The sequence below is a fragment of the Pelodiscus sinensis genome, chromosome 6 (assembly GCF_049634645.1).
Source record: "Pelodiscus sinensis isolate JC-2024 chromosome 6, ASM4963464v1, whole genome shotgun sequence".
Taxonomy (NCBI): Eukaryota; Metazoa; Chordata; order Testudines; family Trionychidae; genus Pelodiscus; species Pelodiscus sinensis.
Window position 1 is genome coordinate 106,264,652 of NC_134716.1, and position 18,996 is coordinate 106,283,647.

The 18,996-nt window shown below is 40.3% G+C and overlaps 1 protein-coding gene across 2 annotated transcripts in view; it reads left to right on the plus strand.

The window, feature by feature from the left end:
* Positions 1-18,275, plus strand: part of NADK2 (NAD kinase 2, mitochondrial) — a 48,639-nt gene extending 30,364 nt beyond the window's left edge. The window contains exons 8-12 of one of the 2 annotated variants that reach the window (XM_006116756.4): positions 5,468-5,611; positions 7,192-7,247; positions 7,338-7,391; positions 7,892-8,015; positions 16,506-18,275. In XM_006116756.4, coding sequence (XP_006116818.2) covers positions 5,468-5,611; positions 7,192-7,247; positions 7,338-7,391; positions 7,892-8,015; positions 16,506-16,644 — 517 coding nt within the window. In that variant the 3' untranslated portion in view covers positions 16,645-18,275. The remainder of the gene's footprint in view (positions 1-5,467; positions 5,612-7,191; positions 7,248-7,337; positions 7,392-7,891; positions 8,016-16,505) is intronic. The other variant, XM_075932538.1, reaches the window with a different exon arrangement.
* The last annotated feature ends 721 nt before the right edge of the window (positions 18,276-18,996 follow it).

The window sequence follows — 18,996 nt, forward strand, 5'->3', positions numbered from 1 at the left end:
AATTACATTTTAGCCCAAGCTTTCTAACATCTCTGGTGTGATGGCCACCTATTAACAAATTCATCATGGCCAAAATCAATATCTTTCCCTCTTGATACTAAATTAAAAATATTTTGGTCTAGAACTGCAGAAAATTCACCATTTTGTGTTTGCTCTTTAAGTCTAACAGTGAAAAATACAGGGTGCTACTTTTATTCCTTCACACCCCTCATCATATTTTTCCTGGCATATTTCAGATCTTGTAATTGTCACCATCAGTTGGTAATTAATACCAACTCCACCTCATTACAGCCTCAAGAAGAAAAGGGAAGACGTACTTGGACTAAGCGCCCTCTGTTGCATTAATGAGACAAGGGAGTTTCCCCAGCAGCACCCCATCTCCCATGTACCCTCATGCCCCAGCATGCCAGCATAACTCACCTGAAATTATGGCACCTTCCCCCATGCAGTCTGCTTTCCTCTCCCTCCCACCCAAGAGAGAGTCCCACGTCTCTCCCCTGCACTAGAAGCTGTTGTGCTGAGACAAGGTCTGACTCTTATTGCAGCCCAGATGAGAATCAGGATGCCCCAAACAAACTTCCCACCCCCGTTTCCTGCTTTGCACAGGGGACCTGGACTCGATGACCTCCTGAGGTCTCTTCCAGCTGTAGGGTTCTGTGATCTCACCACACAGATGCTGGCACCTACCTACCCTCTCTTTTCCTCCATCTACTTCCATGCAATCTGCTCCCCTTGTCCCCAGCCCAGCTGGGAGAGATTTCTGCATCCGAGTTGTAGGCATCTGCAACTGCAGCCCAGCTGGGAGTCAGAGGACACACCACAAGCTCCTTCTCCCGCCACACACACACCTCACCAATGCCAGCACTCACCCATACCCTTCATTTCCTCCACCTACCTCATGCGATCTAAGTCTTTGGAGAGAGTTTTGGGTTTTTCACAAGTTGCTGTAATCCAAGTAGTTTCCTCTACTCTCCTGGCTGCTGCAGCCCAGCTGGGAGACTGGAGATCCCAAAAGCCTCCTCCCTACCTCTTACCTCCCCTTGGTTCCTTGGTCATGGTAGCTGCTAATGAATGGGAGATACAGGGTCACCAAGAATTGATCCTGAAAGGCAAAGTAGCGAATAGCCTGGACTTTATTGGACTTACAGGTAGTCTACAACTTATGATTGCAAACTAGCAGGCACACTTGGGCTGCCATGCCTTCACCATCTGGGAGATTATATAATTTACAGACAAACTGCCAAAAGATGTAAGTAGGAGTTTGAGGTAAAGGTCCATGAGGGCAATCTGATTTCCAGAACTGCTCTGCAAGATAGTTCAGATGGTGCAGATGTGACAGCTTGAATCATGGCATCAGCTATCATCATGAGAAGATGTTAATGGTTACAATCATCTTGTCTCCGTGCAGAAGCCCAGCAGAACATTTAGGACCTTATTTTTGAAAGTGTCTCTGTTTTCGATAAGGCTTAATAGCTTAAAAGGTTCTGAGGCAACATTAACACCTCTTGGAATTAATAATATTATGGCAGAGAGGAAACAGTTCTGTTCTCAGAAGCCATATAGATATCATGATCTTCCCCAGTCTCAGTTGAGGAGAAAGGGCAGGAGTTAGAGGAGGTGTCTTTTACTGCCCTCTACTGCAGCAGGTTCATTCTCTCCATTCACCTCATTCAAACAAACATTTTAATGCTTTGGTTGAGTGTAGTTACTGTACTTCCATCCATTTCCCTCCTTTGTTTTCCCACTGCTTATTCCACTTTCCAAGTGGGGACCATATAACATCAGACCAGTGGATGTTATGCATGATAGAATTGAGGCATTCTCGCCAGTTCCTTTCTGCTTCTTCCCACAACCATCCTTCAAGAACCACTCCCATGAGATCATCCTTCAGTAGAATGTCTTGTAGCTTCTTCAAGCTGGGGTCATAGAGGAAATTCTGCTGTCAGGAAATACTTTATTTCCAATACTTTCTGATTCAAAATGAAAGAGGCTCTATTTTGTATCTAATAATTAAATCCATTTCTGGAGAAGATTTAAATTCCACGTGGTTAAACTGGTGGTTATTCCCCCTGGAGATCTGGTGTGTTGCCATCAACTTAAAGGATGCTTCTTTCCATGTTGTGATGTAATACAACCATCATGAGTTACCCATTAAGGGTAACCTTTGAACTCCTGCAAGTTGCTCTTCGCATGACTTCTGTATGAAAGTAGCATTCTTAATGGCTACCATCTCAGCTAGAAGGATGGGCAAACAGTCACCCAACATTTCTCTCCAAGGTTGTAGCTAATTTCCATGTTATCCAAGCAGTCTTCCCTGGAAAGTCATATTGCACGGTGTTCCATAACACCATGAGCTTGTAGATTTCCCATTGCTGATTGCAACAACCCTTGTTTTGAAGTTAGCATGCTTCACGTTTACAGTTCTCAGGGTTCAATTCCAGTTAATGGGCAATTCAGTCACAGACATAAATTGTACATTTAGTTATATCCATCCAGACAGTCCCTTAGTTTTCATGTGGTTCTAGACCATTGAGTAAATTCTCATCTAAACACTCATTCTCATCCTTTGATTTAAGGACAAATTAAGTGCAGGTTGTATGTGTGAGATTCACATTGTAATATACCAGTCCAAAGGTTACAGATAAATGAAGACAATACTATTACATTTCCTTTGAACTATGCTACAACATATTATGATGGCTTTTGACACTTTTGATTTCTATGAGTCTGTGAGTGAATTAGCCTGCTGCCTTGGTGTGAGCTGGAGATTTACTAGACAGCATTACAGCATGTTCTTCTTGAACACAGGCAACAATGGCAGCATTTTTGACTCGTAGGCCAATTTTAGGCATTTGTAAAGCTGCAACTGGTCATCAGTCCAAATTTTTTCTTCTTCTTATGCCATTTTCGGATGAGTTGTCCTTCAGTTACTGTTCAGATAGACTCTGAGCTCACTTCCATGTATGTTTGCTCATGTGTGACTTACAGTGGAATGGACACAAACAAGTACTCACAGAAAAAATGGTTACCTACCTTCTGTAACTGTTCTTCTTGGAGCATTGCACCTGTCTATTCCACAGCCTGTCCTCCTTCCCCTCTCTATCAGAGTCTCTCCAGTATAAAGGAACTGAGGGAGCTTGGGGGAAATCTCCACTTCCTTACTGCAGTACACAGAGAGGGGAGCTTGAGCTGCCTCTCAGGTACCACTGAGGGGAAAAGAGTTCTCCAAGAAGTGTGCATGAAACGAGCACACATACCTACAGTGGAACAGGCGTGCAACACATCAACAACAGTTACAGAAGTGTAGGTAACCTCTATTATTACCTTTTCCTCTAGTTTTCCAGATACCTAGGTTTAACTCTAAACGGGATTTTACATCCCAAGTCCGAAAAATCAGTTAACCACTGAAATAGAGGTGCACAGGTGCTCCAGCCTTTTACTTGAGAAAATAGTATTTTTGCTCTTTGAATCTACATAATATAGAAAACACTATTTGATTACATTGCATTCCATAAGCACAGTTGCAGATGTTCCTTTTAGGAACATGTCCTGGATCAGAGATTCTTATAGCAAAAATAGTACAACTAGGATTGACTGTTTCTTGTACATTGTATTGTAACCCTGTTAGGGTAATACTGGTATTTGTGCAATGCTTTGAAGATAATTTAGAGATGACATGTAGATGCCACAGGTCTGGTTGCTTTATGAAAACATAGAAAGACAAAAATACAAGCACTTATTTAAGCTTTTGTCCCAGCAACAGTGGAAAGAATCTACTAGGAAAGGCTTTAAAGTTCCCTATAAGAATTTACTCACAGGTCAGTAAAGAAAATGAGTCATGATATTGGAATAACTACTGGCTGTTCTATAAATGCTCACCATTGTGTTTGACATGTCATCTACTTTGTGCGCTCCATTTGTTAATAACTTGATTTTAGTTTCCTCCGTCTTTCCATGTTGAAAAAACTTAAAAAATAACAAATAGTCTGGAAGCACCGGAAAGACTAACACAACATGTAGATAGTATCATGAGCAGGGCTCATGTAGATAGTATCATGTAGATAGTATCATGAGCATGCACAGATCGCCCAAACCCAGCTCTTCTGGGTTGCAGTCTACTTGCCACGGGCGAGTAGACTGCATTATTTGTCGAGCCCTGATCATGAGCTTTCATGGCAAAACCCTCTTCTTCAGATGAATGGAGTTATTAAAGGTTCAATTTCAAAATAAATAGGGGATGGGGGTTGAATTCCATGTTGAGTTATTTTAAAATGTGCACTACCAAAGCTCTGCATTCATGTTAAAAAAAAAAAAGTTAATTAAGATCCTTTTTTAAGGTGTTTTATTCCCAGTCTATCCAGATAAGAGCTTTCATCGCCCATGTAGTTACTTTATAAGAAGATCTTTTGAAATGTGACTCAAATTACTAATGAATGTGTGCTGCTGATATACATCTTGTTATCGGGAGGCTACATTGCATGATCTAGATTGGATTTACAAACAGAACTAACTTTCATATTTCAGCAGCCCTAGCACAGGGAAGTTTTGAGGCAAAATAGTTGAGAAAAATGCCACACAGTGTAGCCTACACAGAAGTGTAATGCCATTGTTGTATGAAAAACCGATGGCTTTCCAAGATGCTCATGTAACAAGACTGCTAGTTTACTACATTTTTGTTTTTAAGGAATTTATATAGAGCACAAACAAGACTTCATGATTTTAATTAAGTCAAAGTTATTTTAAGAATCTATTTGGATTTATTACTTGCTATTGAAGTAATCACAATTTTGGTTTGAAGCTGTGCTCTTTCTTACTGGCATTACAATATTTCCTCTTCATAGAATTTCCTACCAGTTTGTTTTCTGGTATAATCTGGTAACATGAGACCAAATTATAGCACTAGCATGGCTTATGCAGTAGTTCAACAACTGTGAAGATAGTTACAACTGTACAAATGGAGATAGCTGTTGCATTTCTGAAAGTGCAGAAATTGCAACTGTATGCAAAGTTGTGGCCAGTATATAAACTATAAAGAGTTTCTAATCTGCATGGAATGCAGTAGGAATAGTATCAACAGTTGAGAAATCTGCTTAGAAAAGCTCACGTTAAAATACAGAAAACACTATTTTTTTCAAAATATGCTATAAGCTATTTTGTAATAACTAGAAAGTATTTTATAGGAACCCCGCCCCCCCCCAAAAAAGTTCAAACTAACACTTTAGTGTTGATTGGACAACTTTGAAAGGTACCAACACAGCTTACCTTTGTGATTCTTGCAGATGACACAATGCAAATTAATGTTTTTGCTAGCAAAGTAGTTCACTAAAAACTGTCACAAAGCAATATTTAGCTCTATATCAACAATCATCTGTACAAAAATCTGTTGTGAAATTGTCAGCATATTTGAAAGTGGTCATTCTAGATTTCTACATGCCTGATATAAGGCTATGTGTTCTGTCTTATTCAGGGTGAACTATAAATCCTGCAAACCCAGTTTTAAATTCTCGCTTCATAGGGCCTCCTACTATGAGGTATCAGTTGATGATGGTCCATGGGAAAAGCAGAAGAGTTCAGGGCTCAATGTATGCACTGGAACAGGGTCAAAAGCCTGGTAAGTTAGTGTTACTACTTTTCTCCGATATGTTCATTGTCTTTAACTTTTAGTACATCAGGTCAATTTTTTTGGGCAATATGGGTTGCCATAAACCAAGTTTCTATCTGATAAGTAACACATGCATCATTTAAAAGAGAAATCATTATGATCAATGTATGCTCAGTTTTTCTGCCTATCATGTGTCATAGATGGTTCTTGCTAGGAGTGGCAGATGATTACATGATGGAAAGGGAAGGCCTTGGAGGATCAGGAGAGTGATTGGGGGACATAGGATTTGGCAAATGTGAGGAAGAATCCATCTGTAGATGATGTGGCCTATGGAGGGCAAGGAGGAAGGAACCAGCCTGGCTGACTTGGAGAGTTCATCAATTTCATATCACTGAACTATCGACTCTTGTTGAGCAGCCATCTCTTAAAACTGCCTGAAACGGCAATCTAGAAAAAAAACTGACACTTGTTTTGGAAAGCATGGAGATGCATATTTGGAAATCACCCAAACAGCCTTCTCTGCCTCCTTTTTTCCACCTTTCCTTTCCAAGCTTACAGATCTGGCACGCAGATGCAGTGGGGAACCTCAGGGAAGACTCCCTGCCTGTCCCCCACATGGTGCTGAGAATGCAGCCATTACAGGGCTCTGTTTGAACAGCTCTGAGTCTGGGAGAGGGAGGAAAGGGATTTGCACGCTGCTCACACCTCCAGCACAATCTCCCTGCCAAAGCCAGCCTCTGGCACTTCAACTCTTTGCCCCCCTATCTACTACCTCAAACCCTGTGCCCTATCTCCTGCACCCATATCCCCTTCCAGATCCTGCACTCCAAACCCCTCCCCAGAGCACAACCCTAGTCCCCCTAATCCAGGTCACAACTACCTTCTTCACCCAAACTTCTCTCCCCCCTCCCCCAACCACACACCCTCTCCTGCATCCCAGTCCTTTATTGCAAGCTCCCGTCTGCACCCAGCCTCCATCTCAGGCCCTGCGACTCCTCCATTAATATTCTTGGAGTGGCCTCTGTAAAAAATTATTGCCCTCTCCTGTCCTAGGGTCTCTTAAGAACTGTGTCTGGCAATTCTGCATGAGAGCAGTAGTAAACAAAATGTCTGGTTAGCCACACACAAATCCCCAATGGGCCGCAGGTTGCCCACCAATGCTTTAAGACAATCCTGGAGAGTTGGCAATCCTAGGTCCAGCACGTAGGTGGAAGAATGAGGGTAAGAGGGCTATGCACATACACTATTCAATTTTCCAGTTTGGAGTTGATTATCCTTTTAGATATAAAGAAAACAATTGTCATTTTGGTGTAATTAAGGATGGCAACAAAGGCAGAGTTAAGATCATTTGTGTAAATGTATCTGTGTGTTTCCAATCCTTTCATTATTTAATTAGACTTCAATTTTGGATTACTGTGCTTTCCAAAATGTAGATCATTTTTAATCCAACAGTTGTGTTAAGGCATTTTCTGAAATGGTTATCTTTGCTCAAATTTGATTATAAACATTTTTTTCTCCTGATTAATTTTGAAATTTTTATGGAAGAGATTGTCTCACTTTACTTACCAAACACTCTCTTCTTTGTTTAGGTCTTATAATATTAACAAGGTGGCAACCCAGGCTGTTGAAGAGATCCTTAAGATTGGTGAGTTGACAGCACAGAAAGCATTACATGTTAATTATATCTGAAGAAGATCCAGTCTAATTGGGTCCCTTTCTTCCTTTGGTTCAACAGCTAAAAAGCACGAGAGCTTGAATCTTCCTTTGAGCAGGGAACTAGTACAGAAAGGTTAGTGAAAATCACAACTTTTAAAATAAATAAAAGTTTTAAAGTTATAGTTTTATAACATATTTTTAATAAGTCATATTGGTTGTATCCTGTTACTTAACAATTACAGCACTTAAAAGTGTTTTATTACACTAAACAGCAGTTTTTCCTTAAGAGGAAGCACATTTAATTAAATATTATATACCATATGATTTCTAGAATCATCATACATGCAATTCTAGAATCTTTATACTTTAATTTGTAACAGGCATAAAAATTTTGATAGAGAATTTCAGATCTTTACAATTGAGAACTAATATTTTGAATTGACCATTATGAATTGAGTGACCCTGTTAGTGGTTACTCATGCAATGGAACTGTAAAGATAAATCCTTGGTATTCTAACTGAGCACTTTCAAAAAAACATAAATGCTATCTAAATACCAGTTTGATAGTGGAACTATTTCTCTGCCTGAAATGTGCAACCTTGAACATTGATGATTCAATTTCTGTGCTTACAGTAACAAATGAATATAATGACTCCCTGCTGTATAGTCCAGAAGAACCAAAGATGTTTTTCAGTATTCGAGAGCCTATTGTAAACCGGGTTTTCTCAAGTAGTCTGCAGCGTGGGTTCTTTTCAAAGTAAGTATTGCCTATAAAAGAAATTGAATACTTAATGTTTAACTAATATGTAAAACAAAATAGGTAGTCTGAGAGCTTGACTTAAATGTGCTTGATGCTCAGGTTTCTTTGTCCTTATTGAGTCAGAAGCAAGTGTCTTCTTCTCTATTTATCAAACTGAATAAAATCAAGGAGTTTCCTTCTTTGTTGAGGTCTGCATGTGATCAAGGCCCCCCAAAATAGTTGCATGAGAAAATGATTAAAGCAGGAAGCTTTTGATGTAAGATGACTTCTCAACAATTACTAGTCACCACCATTTGCATATTCCGAATTTTAGACCTTCTGTTTGAGTATAAATTTACACTTATTTTGTTTGGTACAAAAATTAAAGATGGGATAGTGCAGAGATAAAATCTGGATAATCTTCAGAGGGTAGCCGTGTTATTCTGGATCTGCAAAAGCAACAAGGAGTCCTGTGTCACCTTATAGACTACCAGATGTTTTGGACCATAAGCTTTCATGGGCAAAGACCTACTTCGTCAGATGCACAAAGTGGGTCTTTGCCCACGAAAGCTTATGCTCCAATACATCTGTTAGTCTATAAGGTGCCACAGGACTCCTTGTCGCTTTTGTTAAATCTTGAAATTCCAAGTAAGATTGCTTTGTTTCTATGAAATTATCTTTCCAAAAATCACACAAGTCATCCTCAATAAAGGTGGCAAGTCACTGTTTTTCTCCTAGCAGTGAGATTCTGCTGCCATGTTCTCCCCTTTCTGCTCTGCAAACCAATGCTCCTTTGCAAAGGAATTGTTGATCTGTGGGCTGGCTAGAAACCTCTTTTCTTAGGAAGTCTGAGAGAACCCTTGCCTAAGGGGAGGTTTGTATTTAGTGAGACTTTTCTTGCAGAAAACGCATGGGTGGTAGTATGAGCATAAGAATCTATACAATGTTCCTATCTCTGTGAAAAAACCTGAAGCTTTCAATATAAGTCCTCCCTCCTAAAGCTGTCCAGACAAAGGCAGTGTCTACACTACACTCCTTATAGTGGCACAGTTGCGCTGCTAAAGCCTGGCTGCAATAAAGCATGCAGCATAGCTGGTATTTGTCTGCAGGAGAGAGCTCTCTTTGCTGGCTTTTTTCATTGGTAAAACTTTTGTCGGTCAGGATGAGCTACACTGCATGCTTCATAGTGGCAAGGCTTGTCTTTGTAAGCTGTGCAGAGTAAACATAGCCTACTACATGAAACTTACTCAGGCAGCAGCAGTCTACCCAGGCCAGAGATCAGTAACATTGTTTTCTTCCATATATTGATCTGAGGAAGTGGGTCTGGCCCACAGATTATCACCTAATAAACCATCTTGTTAGTCTTTAAAGTGCTACATAGTGTCTTTAGTTTCAGCTAGACCAGACTAACAGGGCTGCATCTCTATCATTGTTTCTGAGGTTAGGCTTTGCAGAGTTGAAGTAGTTCCCATTTTCATACTGCAAAAGACTTTCGGGGACCTATTTCTTTCATCAGAGATAGGAGGCAGGACATTCGACTCTTACCTCAAAAGAGAACAATCATGTAATAAAAGCTATGTTTAAATTAACCATATTTGAAGATAACATGAGGATCAGGATTGGTCTTTAGCTTTACTGGAACTTTTTTCCTTGTTTAAGTATGGTTGGAAGAAGATGTCGGTTTCTTAAGACTTTTCGGTCGTGGATGAAAACTGTGATAAATAGAAATTATTGACATTCATTGGATAGCATTAGAAAATAATATTCATTCTTCTAAATCATTGATGGGTAACCAAAGCTAGTGAGTGGGTGGCATGAGTGACCCTCCATCTCAGTGGGCTGCAAGATTGATCACATGCTCTATGACCACAAGAATAAAATTAAATATTTCACACTTGATTCTCCCTTATCATGCTTTTTCAACACAGTGATCCATTATTAGCAGCAAATTAAATTGCTGGCAAAAGTAATATAAAGGAGCAAAAGGCATGCACAGATCTCAGGGTATGTCTACACTACCACCCTAGTTTGAACTAGGGTGGTAATGTAGTCAATTGGAGTTGCAAATGAAGCCCGGGATTTGAATTTCCCGGGCTTCATTTGCATGTTGCTGGGCGCCGCCATTTTTAAATGCCCGCTAGTTCGGACTCCATGCCCCGCGGCTACACACGGCACGAACTAGGTAGTTCGGACTAGGTTTCCTGGAACCTACCTAGTTCGTGCCGCGTGTAGCCGCGGGGCACGGAGTCCGAACTAACGGACATTTAAAAATGGCGGCGCCCGGCAACATGCAAATGAAGCCCGGGAAATTCAAATCCCGGGCTTCATTTGCAACTCCGGTTGACTACATTACCACCCTCGTTTGAACTAGGGTGGTAGTGTAGACATACCCTCACAATGTTGTGTGCAATCAGCACGCACCTCACGTGTGATCTTGCTTTAAATGTGTGTCACTTCACATTTTGCCAGGGGCTCCCACTTCACCCCTTCTCTCAAATCCCCACCAGGCCTCTTCCCTGCCTCCTCCCCGAAGCGTGCCTGGACCTTCTCTTTCCCCAGCAGGGGTAAGGGATAGTAGTGGGGGTTGAATCTGCATGTGTTTGTGGACTTGGGCATACTGCATTTTTCTGTCACCAATTTCTGGGGTGATACATAGGCCAGTTCACACCTCAGAGCTATTGTTTCAATCTTTTTGCATTCTCAGGCTGACATCGCTGCATCAGGGATACATATTTGGGTCATGTGTTTAAGCTTTTCTTTGTGACCCTAAGGAAAGAAACTTTACTGTTTTCTAAATTAACAGTTACCTTCTGACCATGGTTTAGGACTACAGGCAGTCCCCGACTTACGCGGATCCGACTTATGTCGGATCCGCAGTTACGAACGGGGCTGCCCCAGAGTACACGGACTGCGGGACCTCGCGGTTCTGCTGCCCGCGTACTCTGGGGCTTTGCTCTGCGTCTCCCTGGTCTGCAGACCAGGAAGACGCAGAGCAAAGCCGGGGAGGGGCTCGGGCAGAGGGGCAGCCCTGCTGCCCGAGCCCCCTCTCCCCCCCCCCCCGTGCGGCTTTGCAAAGCCGCGGGGAAGCCAGCGGCGGGGCAGCCCAGGCGCGCCTGGGGTGCCTCGCTGCCCGAGCCCCCCCCGCGGCTTTGCAAAGCCGCGGGGAGGGGGGTGCTCGGGCAGCAAGGCAGCCCAGGCGCGCCTGGACTGCTCCGCTGCCGGCTTCCCCGCGCTTTGCAAAGCCGCGGGGGGGCTCGGGCAGTGAGGCAGCCCAGGCGCGCCTGGACTGCTCCGCCGCCGGCTTCCCCGCGGCTTTGCAAAGCCGCGGGGGAAGCTGGCAGCGGGACAGCCCAGACGCCCCGCAGCTGTCCCGCGGAGGACCCAGGCGGCGGGACTGCGGTGCTTCTCGGTCCGCCGCCCATGTCTTCCTGGTCTGCTGGGGGGGGGGGGAGGGGGGGGGGGGCAGCTAGTACGCCCCCCCCCCCCCCACCAGACTAGGCTTTTCTCCGGACGCCTGTGGCAGAGCAGTTGGGGTGCTGCCGGTTGGTCCCGCAGCGCCGCTCTGGGCGCTACTGGTCCAACCCAGCAGCACCCCAGCTGCTCTGGTCCTGATTCAGCCGCTGCTGGTCAGTTTCAGCAGCGGCTGAATCAGGACGCCTGGGGCAGAGCAGATGGGGTGCTGCTGGGTTGGTCAGGGGTCCTGATTTAGCCGCTGCTGAAACTGACCAGCGCTGACTACAGGAAGCCCGAGGCAGAGTTGCTCTGCCCCGGGCTTCCTGGAATCAGCTGCTGATCAGTTTCAGCAGCAGCTGACTTGGGGATGCTTGGGGTTCTTAAGTTGATTCTGTATGTAAGTCAGAACTGGCGGTCAGTTTCAGCAGCGGCTGAATCTGGACGCCAGTTCCGACTTACATACAGATTCAACTTAAGAACAAACCTACAGTCCCTATCTTGTACGTAACCTGGGGACTGCCTGTATATTGCCCATCTACGTCTTAATCCATCACTATGTTCCTCGCATGTGTAGATTTATGGCCTTAGGATTCTTCTTGCTTTAATTGCTGTCCCATTTTTGTTCAATATGACATTTTTCAAAACTTATTTTTATTAATGCTATTCTCACTTTCTACATGTTGTGAAGGATCAGCCCCAACAGTTGAATTCCTTTTCATTTTAAATGTAAGTTATCTGGAAGAATATGATAGTGGTAATGTCTGTTGGTGTTTCGTTCAGTATTAGAAGAAGCTGCCTTTAGAAAATACATTTTAAGTTTTAGCTTAAAATATGTGGTAGTGAAACCCATTTAATATTAACAGTAATCGGCCAATGCTACATAAGGGATTTTCTAATAAGCAATATCACCTTCAAGCTTGCACTTCGGTAGCAATGAAAGGTAAAATCATTCCTATCTGCCCACCCACGTCTGTTTCACATACAATGAAGAATTTGTAAATCTTTTACTTTGTTTGAAAATCACTAGAGCTACTAACTGGAAATGCTGAAATTGCTTTTGCTGTATACAATGATGAATTGATGTATGTGAGTTAATTGGACATCAAATATGTAGCATTGTGCTGAACTGGGTGATGTTCCATGTAGTATTGTAAGAAATCTTCCAATAAGCAAGTCAGCATTTAATGGGCTGAATTGTAGTTTCTTTTTAAAACTTATCTGAACTGCTGCATTCTTATTGTTTGAACAGTCACGCTGTGTAGGGTATGTCTTTTTTTTCCTAGCGGACAGAATAATTCTCCATTTGGGTGGCTACTTTCATCCTTTATGTAGATTCTTACAGTCTCCTAAGTAAAGTGCTAATACTGTTTATTTTTTACTGTTTAATACAGTTTGAGGTTTGTTTGAAAAGATGCTTGAAGAATCATGCATCCTTTCATTGGGATTCTATATGGATGAGGACAGATATAATTGATTTTTAATCTTGTTTTGCATTTGTAAATTAAAGTTATTTTCCTCAAGTGTGGTTGATTTTTAGTGATTGATAATTACATTAAAAACAGCTTGTTTTGCAGTTAAATACAGTTTTTACACTAAATTTACTATTTCTTTTTACTAACTAGAAACATATGTTATGTATATACCTTTCTATATAGCATATCTTACACTTATTAGGATTCTTAATTTTCAGTTTTTTAATTATTGCATAGTGAATTAAGTGTTTTTTATTTACTTGATCAGGTTGAAAACTACTATGTTCCGCAGACATCTGAGGGTCTGTAGAGCATGTTTAAGATTTACAAAGGGGTCTGCAGTTCTATTCAAAGTTGAAGGTTATGCAAATGAAAAAGGTTGAAAAACACTACCTTGAATGGTTAATTTTTGTTGCTTATGAATTATCCAAGCTTTATTTGAATGGAAATTCAATTAATGTACAGAAATGAGCATTATGAAAAGGTTTTATTAGTTGGGACCAGGGTTCCTTCTAAGGTGCATGCACAAAAATTTATGAGCCCGCCCACCTCCTTCCTGGAGCCATGCAGCAGCTCTCAACCTTCCTGCTGGACCTGAAGGTGAGTGACGTAGCTGCTCCCATGGCCTGGGGACAGGGCTGCATTGGCGAGAGCTGCTTGGATAGCTGCTCTGGTGGCCAGAGCCACACTGAGGGGCTGCTGCTCCCATTGCTGATAAGGCTGCTGGGGGTTAAGGCCAAGTGTCACCAGGAACTGTACCCACATGGTGGGCTCAGTGGGCAATGGGAGGCTGCCACCAGGAACCACAGCCACATTAGTAAAGTAATTATGTGAATTAACAAGATACTTCAAAACAGGCCTTCCATAACCAATTAAAGGAACTTATTTCCCCTATTTGCCTGTGTCCCTAATGAGTGCTTTGATTTGTTCCTCTATTTTTCCTGCTTTGCACTTTATGCAGCAATTAATGAAGTAAGCTATGATGATCAGTACTGCCAGCACTCAGTCCATCCTGTAGCACCTTAGACTATCAAAAATATATAAATAGTATCATGAGCTCTTGTGGGCACAACCCACTTCCTCAGCCAAGGGTAGTATTAATTTTCTTTGTTTGATTTCATATTAAATACTTGTAAGCATTGCTCTTTGCACATCCACATACTACCTCAATATTGGTGTTCCACATAAGAAATTTCAACCTGACCAAATGAAAATTCGACCTGCTCCAGGATGGAAAATCTTAGAAGGAACACTGCTTGGGACATATGTCCCATAGGACATAGTTTCCCAACATATGTCTGGAAATAACACAACAGGGCACAGATTATCCAATAAGTTCTTGGACTGCATTGTGGATAATTTCTTATTTCAAAAGGTTGAGAGCACTACTGGGGGGGAAATTGTTCTAGATTTGATTTTAACCAATAGAGAGGAACTCACTGAAAATTTGAAAATGGAAGGCAGCTTGGGTGAAAGTGATCGTGAAATCATAGAGTTCATGATTCTAAGGAATAGTAGAACAGCAGCAAAATAGAGACAAAAGATTTCAGGAAGGCAGATTTTAGTAGGCAGAGAGCTGGTAGGTAAGGTCCCATGGGAAGCAAGACTAAGAGGAAAAACAACTGAAGACACGTGGCAGTTTTTCAAAGGCACATTAAGGGCCCAAAAACAAAATATTCCACTGTGTAGGAAAGATAGAAAGTATGGCAGGAGACCACCGTGGCTTAACCAGGAGATCTTACATGATATAAAAAAGGAGTTGTATGAAAAGTGGAAACTAAGTCAAATTACAGAGGATGAATATAAGCAAACAATACAAGTACGCAGGGCAAGATTAGAAAGGTGAAGGCACAAAACAAGCTCAGTCTAGTGAGACACAAAATTGGTAACAAGAAGACATTCTGCAAATATATTAGAAGCAAGAGGAAGACCAAGGATAGGGTAGGCCCATTGCTCAGGGAAGAGGGAGAAACAATAGGAAACTTGGAAATGACTTCTTTGTTTCAGTTTTCATAAAGAAGATTGATGGTGACAGGATGTTTAACATAGTGAATACTAGTGAAAATGGGGTAGATTTAGAAGTTAAAATTAAAAAAAAGTAAAAAATTGCTTAGAAAAGTTAATGTCTTCAAGTCACCAGAGCCTGATGAAATGCATCCTAGAATACTCAAGGAGCAAATAGAGGAGATATCCGAAGCTTTAGCTATCATCTTTGAAAAGTCATGGAGAGATTCCAGGAGACTGGAAAAGGGCAAATATAGTACCCATCTATAAAAAGGGAAATAACCCAAGTAACTACAGACCAGTCAGTTGAACTTCTGTGCCAGGGAAGATAATGGAGCAAGGAAGTATGGAGTCATCTGCAAACATCTGGAAGATAATGTGATAACAGCCAGCATGGATTTGTAAAAAAACGAATCACGTCAAACCAATCTGATAGCTTTCTTTGATAGGATAGCAAGCCTTGTGGATTAGGATGAAGCAGTGGACATGGTATACTCAGACTTTAGTAAAACATTTGATATAGTCTTCCATTACCTTCTTATCAATAAACTAGGGAAATACTATCCAGGTGGGGCTACTCTGAGGTGGGTGCATAATTGGCTGGATAACCATTCTCAGAGAGTCATTATTAACCATTGACCATTCTCAGAGAGTAACATGGTTCACAGCTATGTTGGAAGGGCATAACAAGTGGGGTTCTACAGGGATCTGTTTTGAGACCGTTCTGTTCAATATCTTCTTCCACAATTTAGATGGTGGCATAGGGTGCTTGGTCCTGCCGTGAGGGCAGGGGACTGGACTTGATCTCTCAAGGTCCCTTTCAGTCCTAGTATTCTATTATTCTACTTAAATAAAATGACCTTAAATGTGCTGGATACATAAGAAAAAAAGTTTATCAAAACATGTTTTGCATTTAAATGTAATTTATTGAAGCAAATATTTTTATGAAGTAAATTGAACAGACTGCCAACATGTTCTTCAAGATATTATGACTCGTAGCTCTTCTCCTCCTACTCCTAGTTTTAATTCACAGTTTGGAAGAGAAATAGAAGCTTTCCAGCTTTTCTAACTCCCAATTGGTGTCTAAATGGTGAATTAAGTAGTAATTTAATTTAACTAATTGATTAAACTGAACTAAAGGTGTTTTTCCTGTATACACAAGAAGCTACTGCTGTCAAAAGTTGATTATGCTGTTCAACAATTTCTGGTTTCTTCTTCTGACCCAGTGACTTCAGTGCTTTGACTTTCTTTAAAACTTTCCTGCAAACATATTTTTTATTTAATTGATATTAATAGATTGCAATGAGTTTAGGCCTAAAAATAGGCCATCAGTTTCAAATTTACTTTTTAAATAGATTTATTTAATAAAAACAAACTTAGATGGTTTTTAAATTTAAATACATTTATTTTAAAATAGCCAGTTTTTATGCGCCCTGGCTTAGGATGTTTTCTGATTTACCAACACACAAAAAAGGCTGTTCAGTCTATCAGAAATAGACTTGTCCAACAGTATGAAGTACTGTTTTTTCTAACTATTTTATAGGAAATCTGAGAGTAATACTTGTCTCTTTTTTTGCAGAGTTTGTGTCCGGTCACGTTGTTGGGATGCTTGCATGGTGGTAGATGGAGGAACTTCTTTTGAGTTTAATGATGGGGCAATAGCTTCAATATTGATCAATAGAGAAGATGCATTGCGCACTGTTTTGCTAGAAGAATGAAGATATTTTATACAATCTGATCAAATTCTGCTAAATCCTGCATCCAGAGAAGGGACTCACTGCAGAGATAGACAGTACATCAGAATACTGTATTTTAAATTGGAAATTTTGCTTCTCTGGATGCAAGACTATTGAGAGAGAGACCTGAAGTCATTTCTAATTCCTTGGGATCTTTGAAAAAACTGATTTTTGTGCTTGCACCTGACACAGAGGAAATGTATCTAAGTCATACATCTAACTTCAGTGAAATGTGATTTTTTTTATCCTTTTAAGATGAATGTGACAGAACACTTTTTTTAAAAAAAAATTAGGTAGATGGGTTCAGATGAAATAAAGTGGTTGGCCTTGAATATTCAACTGTTCAATTTAATAGAAGCCTGGAACTGAATAAAACAAACACCTCAACCTTTCATATATATTTTACTTTTACAGAAAAGTATGCTAAGATTTATTGAGTTGGTGAAAGCATAAAGAATAGACTTTGGAAAATAAATCCTGATGTTGGTCTAACAGAAATGAGAATTTTTTGTACCCTTTTCAAAATTTTACAACATTACTTTGTAGTATAGTTTGTGGTAGATCTTTCAGTTTTTCCAGTGATTTTTATACTCTTTTTGGAATTTTTTGGAAAATGTTTGTTCTGGTGACCAGAAAAACTCATTTATTTGGGGTGAGGTAGCTCTTCCCCATGTTGCTTCTGAAATCTAGATTTTTTTTTTTTTTTTTTTTGGCCTGCTATAAATCTACTTTTTAATACCAATTATTTTAACTGTAACAAATTATGCTGCTTTATTGACTACATTTGCTAGCCAGCAAATGTTTCTTCAATCAGACAGTTGAGGAGAATTGTATGGAATTGTATAGGTTGTTTACTTTTAAAAAGCAATTTTAAATTATTTGGTTTTAAATTGTGTACTTGATCTGCTTCATGACTATATTCCTGAAGATGCAGTGAAACCCATGTAATTCTTTTTGTATGCCAAACATGTGGGAGATATTAGGGTTAATGGATGGGACACAGGATTAAGCTCTATACCTGTTGTAGAATGGAGATAGTATTTTACAGGGCAAATCAGATACTTGATATTTATGCATAAAGAGTCCTATATAAATGCTGCTGACACTCAACTGACTGTGACCAATTTATGCCTTTGGTCCCACAAGGACAACTTCATCATGCAGGTAAGTATTTAAACACAATGTCTGCAAAAGAGAAAACCCATTTGTTATCTACATAATTTTAAGCAACTCTGATCATCTCAGGAATGGTGATGAATGAATAGCATGTGAATTAAAGGGCAGGACTTAAGAGCAGCAAAGGATTTGTTTCTACTGTAGAGTTAACTTACTTCAGAGAAGAGCTTTTTATTGAAGATTTTCTCAAATTCTCATGGCAGTCAGTATATTTGTTTACATGTCAACCTCTTATTTTATAGGTGGAACAAGAAGAATGACGCACGCTTATCAAATAAATAGTTTAAATAGACTTATTTTCTTCACACTCAGCATGAAAAGTTAAACTCCAATTAAACATTAAGAGGAAGGGCCCTGAGATGGTTAAACCAATGAAGCCATTATAATTAGTTTAGCAATAGTTAGTTGTTCACACTTTAGATACAATCTTTTTCTTTTTTTAAAAAAAAAAATACTATAGACTGAAATCTGGCATAAATATCCACCTGAAATGTCTTTGGGCAGCAAGTGGGAAGGTGGAGTCAAAATTGCCAAATAAGCTTTTTTGAAACTGTTGGGTTTTATTGTTACCAAACAGATGTTCTTCTATGTCTAATGCAAAAACCCCTGCAAATTTGTTCTAAAAGTGAATGTTAGTTAATCATTCTTTTTAAGAGAGAGATGACTATGCAGGAACCAGAGAGTATTCCAGTAAATTCATTGTTACATATGATATAATCCATCTTTCAACTGTAATTTCTGCATTCTGTCAATGGGGTACGCTGGTTGGCAAATATCCACCGCTGTTGAAGTGCTGCAACTGTTCCCTGTAAATACACACTTCAAATGTGTAAAGGCTATTTTGGGGTTAAGTATTTTAAATACTTTATAAGAACACTTCACTTAAAATGTTTTAACTAACATTCATTAAATAACAGTATGATTTAACTTACTGAAGTAAGGACACTACAAGGTATGGTAAAAACTCCCATCTTCCACTTACCCACAATTGTGAAGAGTTTCCCAAATAAATGAGAATATTATGTGCTGTAATATTCAGAACAGAGCGAGGTTCAACAAAAGGATTTTTTTTTTAAACTTTTGAGTGTCAGACTCTTAAATTGAGACTGCTGTGTGAAAAGCAACACTGCCAAGGTAGTATAGGTCCAGTCTTTAACT